The 17,520-nt window shown below is 52.8% G+C and overlaps 5 protein-coding genes across 5 annotated transcripts; 3 read left to right on the top strand and 2 right to left on the bottom strand.

The window, feature by feature from the left end:
- Window positions 1-5,132: 5,132 nt before the first annotated feature.
- On the top strand, window positions 5,133-6,436 carry Triagg1_709 (uncharacterized protein; the record flags this gene model as incomplete). Its single annotated transcript, XM_062894186.1, has 3 exons — window positions 5,133-5,816; window positions 5,891-6,055; window positions 6,107-6,436. The coding sequence occupies 3 exons, from the start codon at window positions 5,133-5,135 to the stop codon at window positions 6,434-6,436; spliced, it is 1,179 nt and encodes a 392-aa protein (XP_062759933.1).
- Window positions 6,437-6,467: 31 nt separating this feature from the next.
- On the top strand, window positions 6,468-8,755 carry Triagg1_708 (uncharacterized protein; the record flags this gene model as incomplete). The annotated part of the gene is made up of 3 exons (XM_062894175.1): window positions 6,468-6,571; window positions 7,023-7,292; window positions 7,408-8,755. 3 exons carry the CDS (start codon window positions 6,468-6,470, stop codon window positions 8,753-8,755), a joined length of 1,722 nt encoding a protein of 573 aa, XP_062759932.1.
- Window positions 8,756-10,370: 1,615 nt separating this feature from the next.
- On the top strand, window positions 10,371-11,689 carry Triagg1_707 (uncharacterized protein; the record flags this gene model as incomplete). Its single annotated transcript, XM_062894164.1, has 2 exons — window positions 10,371-11,218; window positions 11,269-11,689. The coding sequence occupies 2 exons, from the start codon at window positions 10,371-10,373 to the stop codon at window positions 11,687-11,689; spliced, it is 1,269 nt and encodes a 422-aa protein (XP_062759931.1).
- Window positions 11,690-13,337: 1,648 nt separating this feature from the next.
- Triagg1_706 (uncharacterized protein) lies at window positions 13,338-13,853 on the bottom strand (the record flags this gene model as incomplete). Its single annotated transcript, XM_062894153.1, has 1 exon — window positions 13,338-13,853. The coding sequence occupies one exon, from the start codon at window positions 13,851-13,853 to the stop codon at window positions 13,338-13,340; it is 516 nt and encodes a 171-aa protein (XP_062759930.1).
- A 1,295-nt stretch (window positions 13,854-15,148) lies between these two features.
- Window positions 15,149-15,633, bottom strand: Triagg1_705 (uncharacterized protein; the record flags this gene model as incomplete). The annotated part of the gene is made up of 2 exons (XM_062894142.1): window positions 15,149-15,471; window positions 15,555-15,633. 2 exons carry the CDS (start codon window positions 15,631-15,633, stop codon window positions 15,149-15,151), a joined length of 402 nt encoding a protein of 133 aa, XP_062759929.1.
- Window positions 15,634-17,520: the final 1,887 nt, after the last annotated feature.

Genomic DNA, 17,520 nt, shown 5'->3' with positions numbered 1-17,520 from the left:
CCCCCCCCCCCCCCCCCCCCCCCCCCCCCCCCCCCCAACGGAGTCATCGGAGAAGCCAAGTTTTTACGAGGGAAAATCAGCTCGACTTTTGGACAGAATGCCATGGGAAGAAGAAAAAAGAGTGGTGTGGGCTAGCTATTGCAAGGGGCCTTGTCTTGCATGTACACCATCGATGAGACATGGACGCCAAAGGGTGTGACAAACCAGAGACAAAAGTGGAAGAGAAAAAAAAAAGGACAGGCACAATCACCACCTGTTCGTTCACCGCGGTCGAAAAGGAAGAAGAAGGAAGAAAAGAGGCACTGGAATTCAAAACACGCCACTTTTCCCCCCTGGTTTTGCTTTTCTCTCTTCTTGCTTTGCGCCCCGTGAAAGAAAGAGGCGTTCCAGGCCCTGGCGGAGAGGGAGCGTTGAACACGGGCCTGGATTCTGGCAAGCCACCATGGTGATTATTGTTTTTCCCCCCCAATGGCACGATTATTTACTTGGTTTATTGTGTGCTAGAGTCGTATGGTAAGCATTTGTCTTTATTTTACTTTTACTGTCGGTATTTATTGATTTATTTATTTGTATTCATTGCATCTTCTGCCACCTTCCTGTTATTCTCTTTCATCTCTTGAGAGCCCTCTCATGTGCCCCTCCTTTGTAGTTCATCTCTCACTTTTGGGAGTCATCTGTCGACACACAGAGTTACATAAACAACGGGAAAAAAAAGAGGCAAAAAACGCCGCCACCACTACGCCCGTGATGGCTGCATGGCAATAACGGCCGCTCGTTCGTCACCGGCAAACCGAAACAAAAAAAAGACAGACAGACAGACAGAAAAAGAAGAGCCGAAAGGGATCATTTTAGGACCCCCTTCTGTGCCATCTGCTCTGCTCAGCTCCCTCATCTTGGCCTTGACTTCATGGGTAGTTCCCGCGATCGGAAGACGAGGGCGTATTAGTTTTGTGTTAGTCGATGCGGGCAACCGGCCCTTTCCCCTTGGACCTATGTGTTAGTAGCAGATGGGCTTTTTTCCTTTCTCTCTTCCTCGCTCTCTTTGCCGGGGCTGGGGGGACGGGAAAAGGGCTGGCTGGGCCATCACAAGTTAGCATGCTCCGTGATGGGTTCACTGGGAAAAAGAAAACCTGAAGCTTGTACTACTTGATACAAGTCTCTGTGGATGCCAGCCCCCCCTCCCTCACTCCATCCTCTCTGTCCTCCCCCCCCCTTGAGCGTCACTTGTGCCGTGCCGCTTCTTGGAAATTACGCAAGAGTGCTGCTTAGCCGTGACGCTACTGTAGATGGGCGCGACTCAAGGGGTTCTGGCTGCAGCTGAAGGGTTGCTGGTGATGCGAAACTAAAAAGTCTCGTAGACGCCCATCCCATCTCCCCATGCGGGGTGGGCTCCAACGCCGATCCGGGGTCAAAGGTCCAAGTGCGTGAATCTGTCAAATCGGGTGCGAAGGGGAGGCGCATCGTATCGACCCGGTGGCAAAGATACGAAGGAGCTGTATGTATGTAACTTGTAGCATCTGTTTTATTTACTCCGCAGCGTTGCATTCCAGCGCGGCAACAATGGGTTCTAATTTCTGCTTGCATGTTGTTGTTGAGTTTCAGCGTTGAAAGAATCTCCGATGCCGAGTATTTTTTTCTTTTCTTGTTTGGGCGTCGGAGATTTGGGACCAGAGTGTGACCTCTACCAAATTTGCGAATTGTGCTCGTACCTACTATAAAGTACCTAATGATTTTTCTTTCCTTTTTCCTCGGGTGGTGTGCCGTGCTAGGGTAGAAAGATTCCATCAAGTGATGGTTCTATTAACCACCAGACAAACTTGCCGAAGCCTCGGCATCTGAGAGAGCCCTTCCCAACGATGGCCATGCCCGAACGAATGGACCAAACTCGGCGTTGGATCGATGGCTGTACAGTAGTCCATCCTGCATACAGCCTCCTTTTGCTGCATGTGAAAAAAGATCAAGTGCCACCAACCAAGAAAGCAAAAGGGTCTCGGGCTGCGTGAATTTGAGACACGAACAAGCGAAATAAAGACTCAGCTGGCGTCGGCTTGTGTTGCACAAAGCAATAGCTGGGCGCCGGATTCCATCCATGATGAATCATCCTCATCCGAAGCTGCCGCAAACCGCTCTATCAAGCCAAATCCATGACAGAATGAATAGGATAAAAAGCTCACACTATCAAAGGCCCTTTTATTCGGCTGGATGAAAAAAAAAAAACAAGGTTGATTTTTTTTTTCCTTGTCTGAGGTGCTCGCAAAGGCTAATGCACAGCGCAGTCAGTTTGTACTAGCGGGTGACGGCCCACTCTGCTCTGTGTAAGAAGAGTGCGAGTACATCGATGCAGCACCTGGTTGGGCGTGTTGGAAGCCGTACCGGAAGTGTGCATGTTGGATACTTCAACTGTTATATCTATACTCCCAAGTAAGTTAGTGGTTAAACAAAGCCAGGTTTGAGCCTTCTTTCTTAAATCTTATACCAAGCCAAGGTCGTCATGGTGAATGTCTTTGCCCGTTCTGTCGGTGTCTGGCGGGGGCGCCTACCGTGGAACTTACACAAGTTCTCGGACGAGTGAGAATATAAGTCTACATCTACGGAGTACCAGTCAGTCTACCAATCCCGCTCCCGGCTAAGCATCATGATATCAAATACCTATGACTAAATCATATATCGCTTGGTCCCTGGACTATTTGCGGCTTGTGTTCCCCTACCACGCGGCACAGGGAGCTTGAGTCAGCTGCAGGTATTTCGATTCCTTCAGCCGTCCGAAGCTGGCAGTGACAGGCGCAGGCCGCACAAGGTCGAGTAGCCAAGAATGCTTAGCATTTTAATCAACCAGCCGGCCAAGTGCTCCCTGCACCGTGTCCGAGAGACCCCGTACTGGGCACCCCGTCCCTTGCCGGCGCCAGTACGAGTACGGAGAAGTTACTTGTGCCGCCGCCTGTCTAGCCCGATTCTTACCCCGGACTCGCCCAGACCGCGCCCAGAGCTGGCCCAACCTAGTTGCGGTGGCAAGTATCTGCTAGTCAGGAGTACAATCTCGCTCCCAGTGCTCCGGAGTCGTACACAGTGCGACGCACTGGACATGCAGCTCGCTGCCAATTTTCAAGCGAATCCGACCCTTTTTGAAGATTTTTGCCCTTCCCCAGATTTTCTCCGCATAATCTGCGTCCCGTTGCTTAATTTTTTTTTCTGATGCTACCACGTCTGAGTCAATGCGCACCGCAAAATCGTCAATCGCAGCCTCAGGCGGCGTGGCGTTTGAGGATCTTGATGGTGCAACAATTCTTCTGCTAGAATCTTTCGTCTGCCCTGTTTGCACTTAGGGTTTTCCCTGGTGGCTTGGGGCTCTCAGGGCGAACGAGTTTCTTGCTGAAACCGCGGCCCAACACCAAAAGCCATGGTCTGTAGCGCGAGAATGCCACTTCATATAGCCGCAGCTGCTCGTAACATGTCATGACTCTGGCATCTGCCGCATCTGCCGTGTCTACGGTACAAATAGCACTATTGTCTGGCCGTGTATGTAAGTCGTGAGTATGATAGGTAGATGCCTAGGAATAGCTCAGTCTCGACGGCCTTGGCATGATGAATCTCGTCTGCGTGCATCGTTCGACTCATTTGACTGCAAGTTGCCGAGAGCAGTTCCAAGGCTTTCCGTGTTCGCACGTGTGCCCTACACTACCTTGACGCCTCCATGCAAACACGTCGTATCGGTTACAAAGGAGATACCTCTCGCCATGGCGGCGTTCACAGCCAGGCCGCCGTATGGGGCTTGAGTACCGTGGTCCGTACCGAGGCAAAGCCCGGCTGCTAGTCATCGTGTTGAAAAGCACTCAGCCGTACTGTGCCGCACCAAAGCCAGGCAATCGAAGTTGCTAATACTAACTAGCAGCTTGTCAGGCGTGCGGGCGGATGCTTGGAGGAGGGGGCTGCCCTCGAGGACTGCAGGTTGCGGCCACAAGGACCAAGGAGAAAGCCACTCAAGCAGGCGGATGCAGCTAGCTGACAGTTCAATATCGAAGCAGCCCGTCAGGCAGCTAACCGAAGGTCGACGGCTCTTGGGATTGCATTCACCGCTCCACCCCCATCTGTGTCAGTCGCTGTCCATGAGACTCCGGAGGCATTCTGGGCTCTTACAGGAGCAAGGATCGGGCATGGCAGTGCGGCGTTGGGGACAGTCTGGCCAAAAGCGTCGTCGACAACGACCACGGAGCCTAATCGCCGGAAAGCTGAGGGCCCGAAAGTCGGGCAGATTCCCTTGGGCCAGGCACAGCAGAGGCAGAAGAAAATGCGACAGTCCATGTAGCAGCAGCAGCAGCGTCATGCCGTTGGGCTCGTCGTCCTCCCTACTTGGTACGTGTACGTGCTTTGTTGAACCTCGAGGTGGCATGCCTCGTACTCGGACGAACGAGCAGGCAGCTCTCGCAAGAACCACGAGCCGCACTTTGAGCAACTTTTGCTTCGTGCGAAGACTCGGACTCACTCTCACTCGGCCTTGCGTGTACCGCAATACGTCGTGAGCCCTTCTTGCGGCGCGGCCTTTGCGTCCGGACTCCCGAATGCCGACTGGCCCTTGCTAGTGACAAGATAGCCTCGTTGCCGCTTCATCTCTCCATCATCTCCTTGTGATTCTTCCTGTGCTTCAACGTCAAGTCCTCTCTCCGGGTCTTACTTGTATTTCTCTCGTAAAAAGGCGCCGGCAGGGGAGGTGGACTCCATTCCTTTGTGGCGGCGAGCGAATCCCCCAACCAGGCATGGTGTAAGCTGAAGGAGGGTGGCGAGCCCCAGCCGAGCAAGTGATTAGCCAGCCCAAGCAGCGAATAGACGGCGCCCGGATGCTCGCACGAATGGACGCGTACCGAGTACGGGACTTGTACTTGCGTGGCTGACGTGCGTGGGTGGCCTTTGTGTGTCGGTGTTGCGCCTTTGGATGGCCCGATGAGGTACGGGCGGCGTCGAGCACCAAGTACCTTTTACAATACCTGCTGTATGTGTGTGTGCGCGTGTGCCTTGTGCGGTCAATGTTCTCAGTCGAGGCTCGGCAATGACCAATAGCGCAAGCCATGCGGCCAACTTGGAAGCTACGAGAGAAGCGTACATGTAATGTAATTGATTGATGCCAACGTCAAATGTCAATGTCCTACGGCGCCCAACATCCATTCGCCCGTCGTATCGTGCTTGCGAGATCAAACCCACGTTGCGATTCCTTGCAGAGGAATGGAAGACGGCTAGAAGCCTCCATGTTACGTGCGTATTACATGCCCCAGGACATGGACGGCCCGGAACACGCGAGGCTTCAGGGCTTCATCTTCCTTCCAGGGCTGCTTCAGGGCTTCAAAGTTCCCTTCAGGGCCTTCCTCTCCTGCCCCGGACGGTCCCAGGCCGCTGCAGAGTGGGGCGCACCACGAGGCCAGCGCGGCCAATCAGCGGGCGTCAGCGCCATGCTGCTGGTGCTGATCGCTTCCTGTTCGCTTGCTAGCCCTCCCGCCTCCATTGACTTTGAGTCGCCCCGAATCTCACTTTTTCCGCCCACGCGCCGCACCGTTTCTTCCCCTTCCCTTATGCCCTTCCCGCCGCTCTGCTGCCTCTGCCTCTGCCTCTGCCTCTGCCTCTGCCTCTGCCTCTGCGCAAGCTTCGTTGGACGCCGCCGAATCTGGGATCGCCTGCTGGGTGCTTGCGCGCATCGCATCACGTTGCGCCCCACAAAACCCAGTTCCAGCTCGAAAGCCTCCCTGCCGACGCGGACGGGCCAAGATTCAAGACGCCGGGTTCAAGGTTCAGGGCCCCAAGGCTTCGAGGCTGTCGAAACCCGCTTGGCTGTACAAGTATAAGCCTCCAGCTCCGGGCCAGCTCACGCTCATCAGATCAAATGCCTGCAAACCTCGTCGCCTAGGCATTGCGCCGCCTGCCTCGCCCCGTGCTTTGCCTTTACTGTACTCGTACTCGTCCTAATACCCGCCTGGTCCTGTCCGCTTACTTCAAGTTGCTTGTGCGACAGCGCTCAACTCGTTTGCCCGTCGTCCCTGCCCTAGCACTGTACCGTGCCTCTGCCGTCGCTGTTAGTGCCTGCTCTGGCTGTCGTTAGCACCGCCAGTGGTCACGCTTTTAGCGCAGTCCGGCCCCAAGGGCCCGCCAGCGTCCCCAAACCCTTGCCTGGGCTCTGTTCTGGTCCTCCGCCGCCCCCCATCTTCCACTGAAACGCAGAGAAATATTACCCACTCTCGCCCGTGACGATTCCTCGCCGCAGCCTTTTTGCTCGCCTCTCGCCCTCTCATACGACCGCTGCGAGATCCCGTTTTCTGATCCTCTGCCAAAACCTCTCGCTCGTCAACTCCGCCTCGAAGCGCTGTCGGCGAACCCGCCATCGTCGAATCCCTCGCTCGTCCCGCCGTCCGCCTCGACGCGAAAGGGCGTCGCAACGCCTGAAGCCCTGGATTGACTGCTCAAACACCGTCACCATGGCCATCGCCATGGGCTGGCACAAACCCGACAATGTCGCTGGCTCGTCGGCGCCGGCCATCATGATCGGCCTCTTCGTCGCTTCTGGTGGATTGCTCTTTGGTTACGATACTGGGTAAGCAGCAGCAACCATGTTGTCGCCCGTGAATGCGACCCACGCCCGCCCCTCGCACCGAACCATTCCGATCTCTTGTCGTATCTGTTGTCGCCCCGTTACTGTATTTATCGGCGAGAAACGAAAACGTCAACTTCGTGGCGTGGGATTCCTTTTTTTATGTCTGTTGTATCATGGATGGATTGGTGCGGTTAGTGCTGCATCGGGGCATGCTGTCTCTTTTTCGCTCCAGAATACTGCCCTCTCGCACCACGGCGAGGGAATGTGGAATGAAATTCGCAGCCGTCGAGACTTGGGAAGAAGACGTCCTGGATTGCACTCGTTCTCTCATGATTTTTCTCTTCAACATACACCTTCCTTCGTCGTCGTTGCATTCGGGCTATCCCCTTCGCTGTTTGTTGCCATGTCGGCATTCAACGCCCATCGCTAACTGCCTTTTTCTTTCGTCTAGGGCCATCAACGGTATTCTTGCCATGGATGAGTTTAAACAGAAGTTTGGAACGTGTAACGATCGAACCGTAAACGACGACATTTGCGCCAAAGACTCGGCCCTCATCGTCGCCATGCTGAGCGTCGGCACCGCTGTCGGAGCCCTCCTCTCCGCTCCCGCTGGCGATTTTCTCGGACGTCGACGAAGCATGCTCCTTTCTGTAGCCATCTTCTGTATTGGAGCCATCCTGCAAGTCTCTGCTGAGGCATCTCCCGCCTTGTTAGCCGGAAGGTAGGTTTCTCTCCCGCATCTTCAAACTTCATCCGCCCCATATACGCTCGGATCTATGCTTGGCCTGTGACTTGGCCCCAAACGTGCACGCGGATACTGACCCTTATTTTCTCAGGTGCTTGGCTGGCGTCGGTGTTGGTGCCGTGTCAGTCCTCATTCCATTGTATCAGTCGGAAATGGCTCCCAAGTGGATACGTGGTACTCTAGTCTGTGCCTATCAGCTCTCTATCACCATAGGACTTCTCTCTGCCTCTATCATAAACATCATCACTTCTAGAATCAAATCCCCAGCCGCCTACCGAATCCCTCTTGGACTCCAGCTCGTCCCCGCCCTCATCCTAACCGGCGGTCTCATCCTCCTCCCTGAAACTCCCCGATTCCTAGTTAAAAAGGGCAACAAAGAGGCCGCTGGCCTCTCGCTCAGTCGCCTCCGACGCCTCGACATCACTCATCCGGCCCTCCTCGATGAGCTTCAGGAAATCGTCGCCAATCACCAGTACGAGCTGACACTGGGCCCGGACTCGTACAAGGAACTCTTCGTAGGCTCCCCTCACCTAGGCCGCCGAACCTTTACCGGATGCGGCATCCAAATGCTTCAACAGCTCACCGGGATCAACTTCATCATGTACTATAGCACCACGTTCTTCGGCGGTTCGGGCGTCGACAGCCCCTACACCAAGTCACTCATCATCCAAATCATCAACTTCGTGTCCACCTTTGTCGGCCTCTTTGTCATAGAGTCCTGGGGTCGACGAAAGTTACTGATAGTTGGCGCCATCGGCATGGCCTGCTGCCAGCTGCTCATGGCCTCATTTGCTGCTGCCGCTGGCGAAGGCCTCAAGGAGGCATCTACCACTATACTAATTGTCTTTTGTTCCATCAACATCTTCTTCTTCGCTGCCTCCTGGGGCCCCGTGGCGTGGGTCGTAACGTCGGAGATTTACCCCCTCAAAGTCCGCGCAAAGTCCATGTCCATTTCAACGTTTTCTAACTGGGTACTCAATTTTGGCATCGGGTACAGCACACCATTCCTGGTGGGCAGCGGCCCGGGCACGGCCGGCTTTGGCACCAAAATCTTTTTCATATGGGGGGCCTTTTGTATCCTTGCTGTCTTCTTCGTCTGGGCTATGGTGTACGAGACGAGTAAAATCAGCCTGGAGCAGATTGATGAGATGTACGAACGAGTGGATCATGCCTGGAATAGTAAGAGTTTCGAACCCAGCTGGAGCTTCCAGCAGATCCTCGACGAGGGCTGGTCGCCCAGCGCCCAACCCCCGCCAGATCACGAACTACAAACGACGACCTCGCAATCAAGCGCCGATACTACCCTGGGCGACTCAAATTCAGTCACCATCCACATGCCCCCCAACGCCCACCTCGGGGATGGCAACGAAATCACGACGGCATCAAACGAAAATAAGGAGTCGGTACCGACGATGGCACATGTTGACTTTAGCTATTGAAAGACGACGCACACAACTTTTCCATCCTTCTCTTTCCTACATGGAGCCGCGTGCCGTGTTCATATCTCGGGCACTTCTCTGTTTTCTCTTCCCTTCTCTTTTCCTAATTGTGTAAGAGGGGAAGGCTCTCATTACTCTTTCAGCCTTTTCATGTGACATGTGAATTATATCAGCGATGGAGTTTTCGACGCAACGGAGTTTTACGGCGTCTAGGTCTTATTGGTTACTTATTGTTTTTTATCACTACTCTTACCACCCCCTCTATTAACGGCTATGGGGGATCTCCAAAGGTACATGACTCCGGGTGCATCAAACTATTTTTTTTTTGGTTTATTTTATATTTAGGGAGGTGGATTTGGAATATTGGAGGCAATCGGCAAAGGGCACCATTGGGTTTTTATTTTGGAGCATCTCTGATTGTGCTCAACATGTGGATATCTTGGGAGTTGTGGACGCCAGGAGGCCCCCCCCCTTATTTGCCAACGTCATGGCTTAACTGTGATTTATGGACCAAGGAGTGCTCTTTTCTTGTTTTGTTTTTCCTCTTTTGATTTTTTTTGTTATTTTTACTCGTGTTTTCCGCGGGCAAAGACGAACTGGATTATGGATATTACATACTCTATCTGCGAAATACCCGTCCTGTAAAGACAATTATTCTTTTTTTTTTTGGCTTAGTTTACGTTTCTGGGCAGCAATTCTGGCTTTTGAAGAAATATGCACTTTGACTGTATACCATTTTTTATCACGCTCTCGGATTTGAAGGGTCCTATCTCAGAGTGGCATCATTAAAAAAAAAATTCCACATGTCTTATTACAAATATTCTTTCCCAACTTGCAGTTTGACTTGTGAAACGAGAGAGCGAAGCAGTAAGCAGTCAAGGCACATCAGTCATGTTACGCGTCCTCGGAGATGTCTTCTATTCACTCTCATTCGGAATGGCTCCCCGAATTTCCCCATACCTCCCCCTTTTCGTTTATGAATGCCCGACGTTTTATTCCGTCTTGTAGAAGTGTGATGTCTGTTCTTCCGTACCATGTCAATTACCACAATCTTAACCCTCAATAAGAGCCTTCATCAGGCTCAATGAGCCCGACGGAAGCATCATTCTTCAGCATTCTCTCATCCTTTACTCACTCACCAACGATATGTATGTTTCTCTACTTCTACGGCAACTTCCACTTATCTAACCGAACGACCGAGTTAACAAAATCCTACTAGGTTTAGCAAACAAAGTTAAAAGAAAAAGGGAGAGAGAGGAAGGGGGGATACAACAAAGTATCCATTAAGCCACCACGTGGACATTCATGGCTTCCTGCTCAGCATGTAGTATCAGTGATTATCAATGAATTGATGGCAGGTAGGAATCACTTCATAGAATATTGAGGTAAGCAAGCTTCAGAGTTGGACTTGAGGTATAAAGCCCGGCATATGCCCCCCCGTCTTGGAACTTGAACTATCTGGCTCCGTTGCAAAAGAAGCGATAAAGGTCAGCTTACAACTTTTCTACCCAAAGAACGAACAAGACCAAGCGATTTTTTCCCTCCTTTTCTTTTTTTCAGAAAATACTACGATTTTTTTTTTAAAATAAAAAAATAAAACCAAAAATAAAAGCCAATGTCGAATCACAACAATCGCCAGCTTCTCCCTCCCCTCGGCCAAGAGCCGGGGTCCCCACGACCCATCGAGCAGCTTCATCCCGTATTGCTCGGCATCGTCGAGCGTATGGGTATGTTGCCCCTCGAAAGCAGAGAATCCATGACGCAGGGAGAAATAGCCACCGCAGTTTCACTCGCGATAGCCATGCTGCCGGTTGGTGAACAAGCGTACATCACGTCGCGCATCATGACCTACGACGAAATCGCCGAGGAAAAACCCCCAAGCCCGCGGGTTCAAGACTTGGAGCACCCCATCCCCCTATCTGGGAGCGAAATCTGGCTTTCGCTGCAAGGCTCCCCAAAGCCAGAGCACGAAGAAAGCGAAGTCAAAGAGGAAGACCGCTGCGTCGCGTGCTATTCCAAAAGCGAGGCTTCTCTCCCGTGCGGCTGTCGCTACTGCGGCCACTGCTACCGAAAGAGCATCCGCATCGGCCTCCGCTCCGAACTGGATTTCCCACCAAGCTGTTGCGGCATTCCCTTCGACGAGGCCACGATCCGTCTGGCCAAGCGCCCAGCGCTGGTTTGGCTGTTCTGCCAACTGCGGGCTGAGTACGACGTGGAACCCGGGGAGCGGCTGTACTGCCATGACCCACGCTGCTCGTCTTTCATCCCGCCGAGGGTCATCCAGCCTGCCGCCCGGGATGAAGACAATGCCACGCCTGTGGGAACATGCCTGGCGTGTCACAAGACGACGTGTGCTACTTGTGGCAGTAGATCACATCGGGGCTTGCCGTGCCGAGAGGAGGAGGAGGATGACGATGCGTTGTTGGATATGATGGACAGCCAGGGGCTCGTGGGCTGCCCCAAGTGCGGCATCGTGATAGCCTTGAGGGACGGATGTAACCACATGAGGTGAGGACCCCTTTCTTCTTCTTCTTCTTCTTCTTCTTCTTCTTCTTCTTCTTCTTCTTCTTCTTCTTCTTCTTCTTCTTCTTCTTCTTCTTCTTCTTCCTCTTCCTCTTCCTTTGTTCCCAAAACCTATGGGCTAACCACCAGTTTCCATGCCATAGCTGTCTTTGCGGTGCTGAATTCTGCTACATCTGCGGTCACGAGTGGTCAGGCGGCTGCAGATGCCCCGATTATAACGGCTTCAGCCAGCGCGTGCCTGTGCGACAACGGCCAGGCCGCCGGCCCATCTTGCGCGGTGGAAGAGCACACCTAGTCAGCGACACTGACAGGGTTCCGAAGATACCTCAGCTGCGATATGAGCCGGAAGACGAAGTCGCTCTAGCGGCGGCCGATTACGCCCCTATCAACGCTTCTGTTGAGCAACAATGAAAAATGGAAAACCCGAGAAGGTTATAAAAAAAGAGAGAGAGGAAAAGAACCGAAGAGACAAATGAGTTGCAAAAAGAGAGGTTGGAAAAAAAATGTAACTCTTCTCCGGGGAGAATTGTTCTCCGGGGACGGAATCGAACCGCCGACTTTTCGATGAGATGTTACCCATTACAGTCGAACGCCATGAACCAACTAGACCACCCAGAGGATGTAGAAGAGTTGACTTGGAGCGACGTACATTAGTCTATAAGCTATACCAGGTCCAAAATCAAAACCAATGCAGTTGAACCTTTGTTTTTTTCTTTCCTACTTTGGTGCAGTGCAGTTCCAAGCTTTCCATGTTCTTGATCCCCTAGTCGGAATGTTTCTGTTCTTCTCGCCCCTCTTTTTTTTTTCTTCATTTGCTTTTCTCACGCTTCAACCAACAAGAACTTGTGGCTAAAACAAACAAAATAAGCTTGTCGGTGAAGAAAAGAAGAGAGAGAAAAATGAAACTTCTTTCAATTTGTTGCTTATAGGTACATAGCATCTAGGTACCTACCTTGAAGTATCTTGTCAAACAAAACGCCACTTTCCCCCAACAAGACCTTGCATGCATACAAGCGAGACCAGAATTACCTTATGCATGTCCCGGCCAAAGACAATGAATCAATGACCTGATTGCTCCGCTGCCGAGATCCTGCGCAGCGCATGCACTGCACCGCACCCGCACCATCTACGTCTCTGCGTCCGAACCTGAGCGTGGCTCCACCCTCTGTTTTCATCGTTTGGACAGCAACGGCGTTACGGAATAAAGAGGACGGGCAAGTACCTACTAGTACCTTATTTAAACCAGTTCAGTGACGAGTACCTACAGGTAATAGTACCATACGATACGATACCTGCAAGTAGTACGGATGTCAAGGTATAGTACTTACCTAGTAGGTACGGGCCCTTGTTGGCTCACATCAGTTCCACGTTGGGTCGTCGTCGCCGCACTCGCAGCAAAAAAAAAAAAAAAAGTACATATACATCCAATGCGTGTTTCCTCTTCCGTGCCCGCCTTTAGGCATTCGGCCGATAAAGTCTGCCAAACTCTCAACTTGGTCTGCAGGGAGGGTCGTAACGCCACACCTCTTTTTTGCCTCGGGAACAGCGAGCGGCCGACTGATGGGTGGTGTCTTTCGGCCGATCTGGCGCGTGGCTACCGGCCGGCAACCCCATTGAGTAGTATCATGCGTTTGGCCGACGTCTCTGATTTGCTCGCCCGTCACCAAAGTCAGCTTTTTATCTTTCTTGTTTGGCTTGATTTTATATGAAGCTAGTAACTTGAGAAAATACAAAAGTACAAAAAAAGAAGAGGAAGGAGAAGGGAATGCAAGGATCCTGGCATAAATCCGTATGTATGCCTTCAGTCCGCCTCGATATCGCCGCCGATTGTTCGAGAATCCCGGTTTCCTTCTTTATCGCCTCAAGCAGAATGTCCAAATCCAAATCCATAACTCCGTAGCGCCTCTGCATCACTTTGTATGTGGAAAATCAACAGGCTTGCCGTGATAGATGCGTGTGCGTGACCAATCGATGCATATGAGACGCCGGGTTTTCTTTCTCCCGAATACAAATGTGTGCGCTCCGTGTCATAAGTAGGTGCCGATGCAAAAATAATCAGCTAGGGGAATGTTCTGGGAGCGTTGGCACGTTGGAGGAGATGCTTCCTGAGAGTGTCCAGCTCCGAGTCCAGCTCACTCATGTATTCGCGGCTTCCATAGCCTTGCCCATTCAACTTGTAACCAGACGTTCCACGCTCCTCGCTCGACTCCGTGGCTTGAGAATCACTGCTTGGGGAATAGGGCTTGTTCGATCCTTGGACGGGCGGGATCGTCTCCATGCCATCTTCTTCTTCTTCGTCGTCGTGTTCCTCCTTGACCTGGCCACTCCGAGACTTTTTCGACTTGCGACTTTTGTGGCTCCCTCCTTCTCGATGCTTGCGGGAACCTGATGGGGACAATGTTTTGGGACCTTGTCGAGACTGTGGTCGGCTGAAGTCACTGCCTCGGTCCAACACAGCACTGGGGGCTGATGCGGAACCTGTTGTAGCATCATCCAGGGGAGGATGCCCCCAGCCGTTCTCCAACTGCCTCTGGAGCCCTGATTCTTTCAAAATCTCGTAGAATCTCGAGGCCATATGGCAAGACCCTGGATCCATGTCTGACTTGACCGAGTGTTCGCCGGACCTGTTAGATGTCGCTTCCCTGGGCGAAGAGACTGGGTATAAACCCCTGGAGTCTATCGAGCAAGTTAGATGACGGAACTTGCTAGAGCCTCATATACAGTATACACTTCCATACCCATCAGTGAGACAAGGACTGCGGTGGTGTATGCAATTTGCGCTACTTTTGGTGATGAATGGGAGAAAAAGGTGATGTGGTGAGGTGTACAGTGGAGGAAAAGAAGGAAGCAGAAGAAGAAAAGCAGTGGGAGAGGAATGGTTCAATATTTGACAGAGGAACCGTGATGGTGATATGTGAGGTGTGAGATATAATTGCTCATTCCCCACTGCAAAGGTCTAGACGATGTATATCCGTTCCCAATCGGCAATATGCAGTAAGAGCAGGAAAACAGCATCAAGTACCCTGTGTATGCCGGCTTTGGCTGACAGATGGAGAGGCAACGGGTGAGGAGGCAAGATATATAGGTGGCAAGGGATTCGAGATGGAGGCTCTCATGGCTAAAAGGCTCGTCGTCTACTCCTACATGGAGGGTGGGCAGCCGGACCCATGTGACGGCAGCAATCAACAGGGCCTTGGCATCACAGACTGATACAGATCGATGTATGTAGGGAAATGATATGATGGGGACACGTAAGGGCATGACAAAAAGGCGTTGGGCGCCAGGCTGAGATAGATGGGTCGACAAGGAAAGGAGAGCCAACGTACATGCAACTTTGTTGGCTGGCTAGTCGGGATGCCGTGTGTATCGTACACGGGGTTTTCCCGTTGCAACACCTTGTACCGGGAGTGCGAGACACGATGTTGGGTAACGGGACGGCTCAGTGGTTTGTGCTGTTTGAGACGCTCCGGATGGCTGCAGCTGTTGAAGAAGTTTGAGCGGTGTCGTTCGGGCAGGAGTTGGGGAAATTGCAAGTCTCGGTCTCAGTGAGTGTCTCGAGGGCTGGTGAGGCAACGCGGAACTGGTGACCGGCGGGCGTTGGATCTTTGAATTGACGGTTAAATCCCAAGGCTCAGAGAGCCAGGTCAGGTAGTTATTATTAGCCAGGGGGGAGGCCCATCGACGATATTGCTGTAGACGAGTTCGGTAGACTGGCAGGCTTGACGGTGCCGAGCGGCCATCCAAGAAGCAGACAAGATCAGCCCAAGACGACACGACACGACACGGGCACGAGCACGGGTGGTGTACGAGTACGGTACGAGGTGAAGGAGAGTGTGAGAGCTGCTGCGCGACTCTGCCAGGCGCACAGGGCTATTTTTGCGAGCCATCGGCCGCACCACGCCATGGGCAGCAACGCCAGATCAGACAAGGGACCGGCATGGTATGAGATGAGAGATTGAGATCCACGACCGTCTGGGCCTTATCGCCGGCGGCCAGAGCGGCCGATGCAAACGCCGGTCGGGCAGCGGGCCGGGCGGCTTTCAGCGCCATTGGCTGCTGGAGTTGCACTGAAGCAGCGGGCGAGTCGGCGACTGCAGCGGGCGAGACAGCGGGCTCCACCACGCGCAGGCGCATCGCATTGCCGGCGCACACGAAAAGGACGCCGGGGCCGACTTTGCGGCAATGGTCTGCGCCTAGCTTCATCCATGTTCACATGCGCTCAAGTGCTGCGCTGTGCTGTGCTGTGCTGCTCTGTGTTGGAGACCTGGAGGCTCACGATCGACCCCCCCAGTCGCGCTGCTGCGGCCCACAAGCCCAACTGGCCGGAAGCCCACCCTGCTGAGCCGTGGTGCCATGGAGCAGCGGTTTGGGTGTTGGTTGGCAGGCAGGCAGTCCGGTACGAGTACAGTAGGCGATGCTGCTACTGCAGTAACACGAAGATTAAACGGCCCTCAACTCGGTATGGGGACTGGACGTGCTGTTAGTTGGAGCGCTGGTCCCATTCATCAGGCGTCGACATCGCGCCGTGGCGTTCCAGTACAAGTATGTCGTTGGCTGGCAACGCTTGGGAACTCGAGAGGAGACGTCAACTGGTCCATGTCCGCGCCCGGTGTGGACACATGTACATGTACAGTAGGGAGCAGCATGCATGGTCTCAGCAGCCCGGAGCAATAGATTGCACGATGGTAGCCCTACATCATCAAATGTCTGGTGTGTTCCGCCGAGTGCCCTGTGCCTGGAGATGCCAGGCATTCATTGCTGCATCGATTTGATTGACGGATGTTGATGCGAGCGAACAGCCCTGCAGGAGCCCTACTCACTAATGCCGAGGGGTATCAATCATCGATCCAACATCCATATTGCTGTGCCCGACAAGACGAGCATTGAGGGAGGGAGGCCTCTTTTTGCCTTTTGCTTTTTGCTTTTTGTCTTGCCTCGTTTCGCGATACTTGTATACTCTTGCACGTTAGTAATCTGGACACATGTGTTGCTGTAGCTGAGGTACATGTGCGTATGCCAAGTTGCAGCACGTATCACAGGTACTCCCGCTCATGTCTCGCCTGCCGTCACTTGACCTCTTCGCCCATCGGGCCAACCAGGGCAAAAACCGACCCGGAACGCCGATATTACTGGTATAATACAAGCACCGATATGATGTTGGATGGTTGCTGTTGATGCAGAGGGCAAGGTTCGCGGCATGGCCACGGCAAGTGATACGAGTCACGTAATGCTCCATGCATGTACGAGTACAGTGTCTGTCCATCAATTCCAATTAAATCAACCTGGAAGTCACATCAGCTCAATCAAATCGATACGATTCACGCATGCTCCGTGTAGAGTGTAGGTACGACTACAGGTATACAGTACTTGGCACTTGCATCTCGCTCATTCAGCCCGATGCCCTTGCCTTACGCACCAAAAAATAAAGGAATTTGATGACGGGGGCAAGTCATCAATTCAATATTGCAACACCACATATCCAATCCTACAGGCATCACCACCAAATAAGCACACAGCCATGGGTAAACGACTGTATGTACCCAGTCAGCCGATCATGAAACTCAGCATTCCTTGCCGCTGCCGCTCCCTGTAATCGACTTGAGCTCAGGTTAGCGGCTCAAACTCAAATACAGGGCTGCCCGCTTGCCCCAGGCGGCCGCTGCCGAACAACGACGGCATTGTTGGAGATTGCATGCACGTACTCCGTACTCCGTACTCCGTGATACTGTGCTGCGCATTTTCAGATTGATCAAGTCGATCCAGCTCGTGCAATCGCCCGTCTGCGCACAATTTGCCCCTTCACATCTCCTCCAGTCAGTACTCGTACGTGGCTCTGCAGCCTGCAGTACAGCCGAAAAAGCTATCCGGCAGATAGTCCCAGCCCGGTCTCTGTCACATCGTCCCAGTCCCTATGTGAGTCGCTCTCCGTTCACCGTCGCCCCCCAGTCGATGGACATGGAATACATGGAGACGGAGTATGTAGGTCAATGCCCCCGTCGCGGCTATCAGAGCCACATGGTCCGCACTCTCGGCCGACGAAACGGAAATGACGCCTTCGTGGTTAACCAACAGCGCCCGAATCCCGGGATATTAAAATTCCAAAAAAGTAAACGGACGAGAAAAAGCAGCGTGGAAAAAATAAGCCAAGGGATCACAGGGGTCTTGCGCCAGGATCTTCAAGATCTTGGCCGACCCTCCACCTCATTCTTCGCAGCTAACTGCCAACAACAACTAGAATGTCA

This window comes from Trichoderma aggressivum, assembly GCF_033847375.1.
Source record: "Trichoderma aggressivum f. europaeum strain CBS 100526 chromosome Unknown scaffold_002, whole genome shotgun sequence".
Lineage (NCBI taxonomy): Eukaryota > Fungi > Ascomycota > Sordariomycetes > Hypocreales > Hypocreaceae > Trichoderma > Trichoderma aggressivum.
Note: the sequence above shows the minus strand (reverse complement) of the source record. Positions and strands in the feature narration are given on the sequence as shown.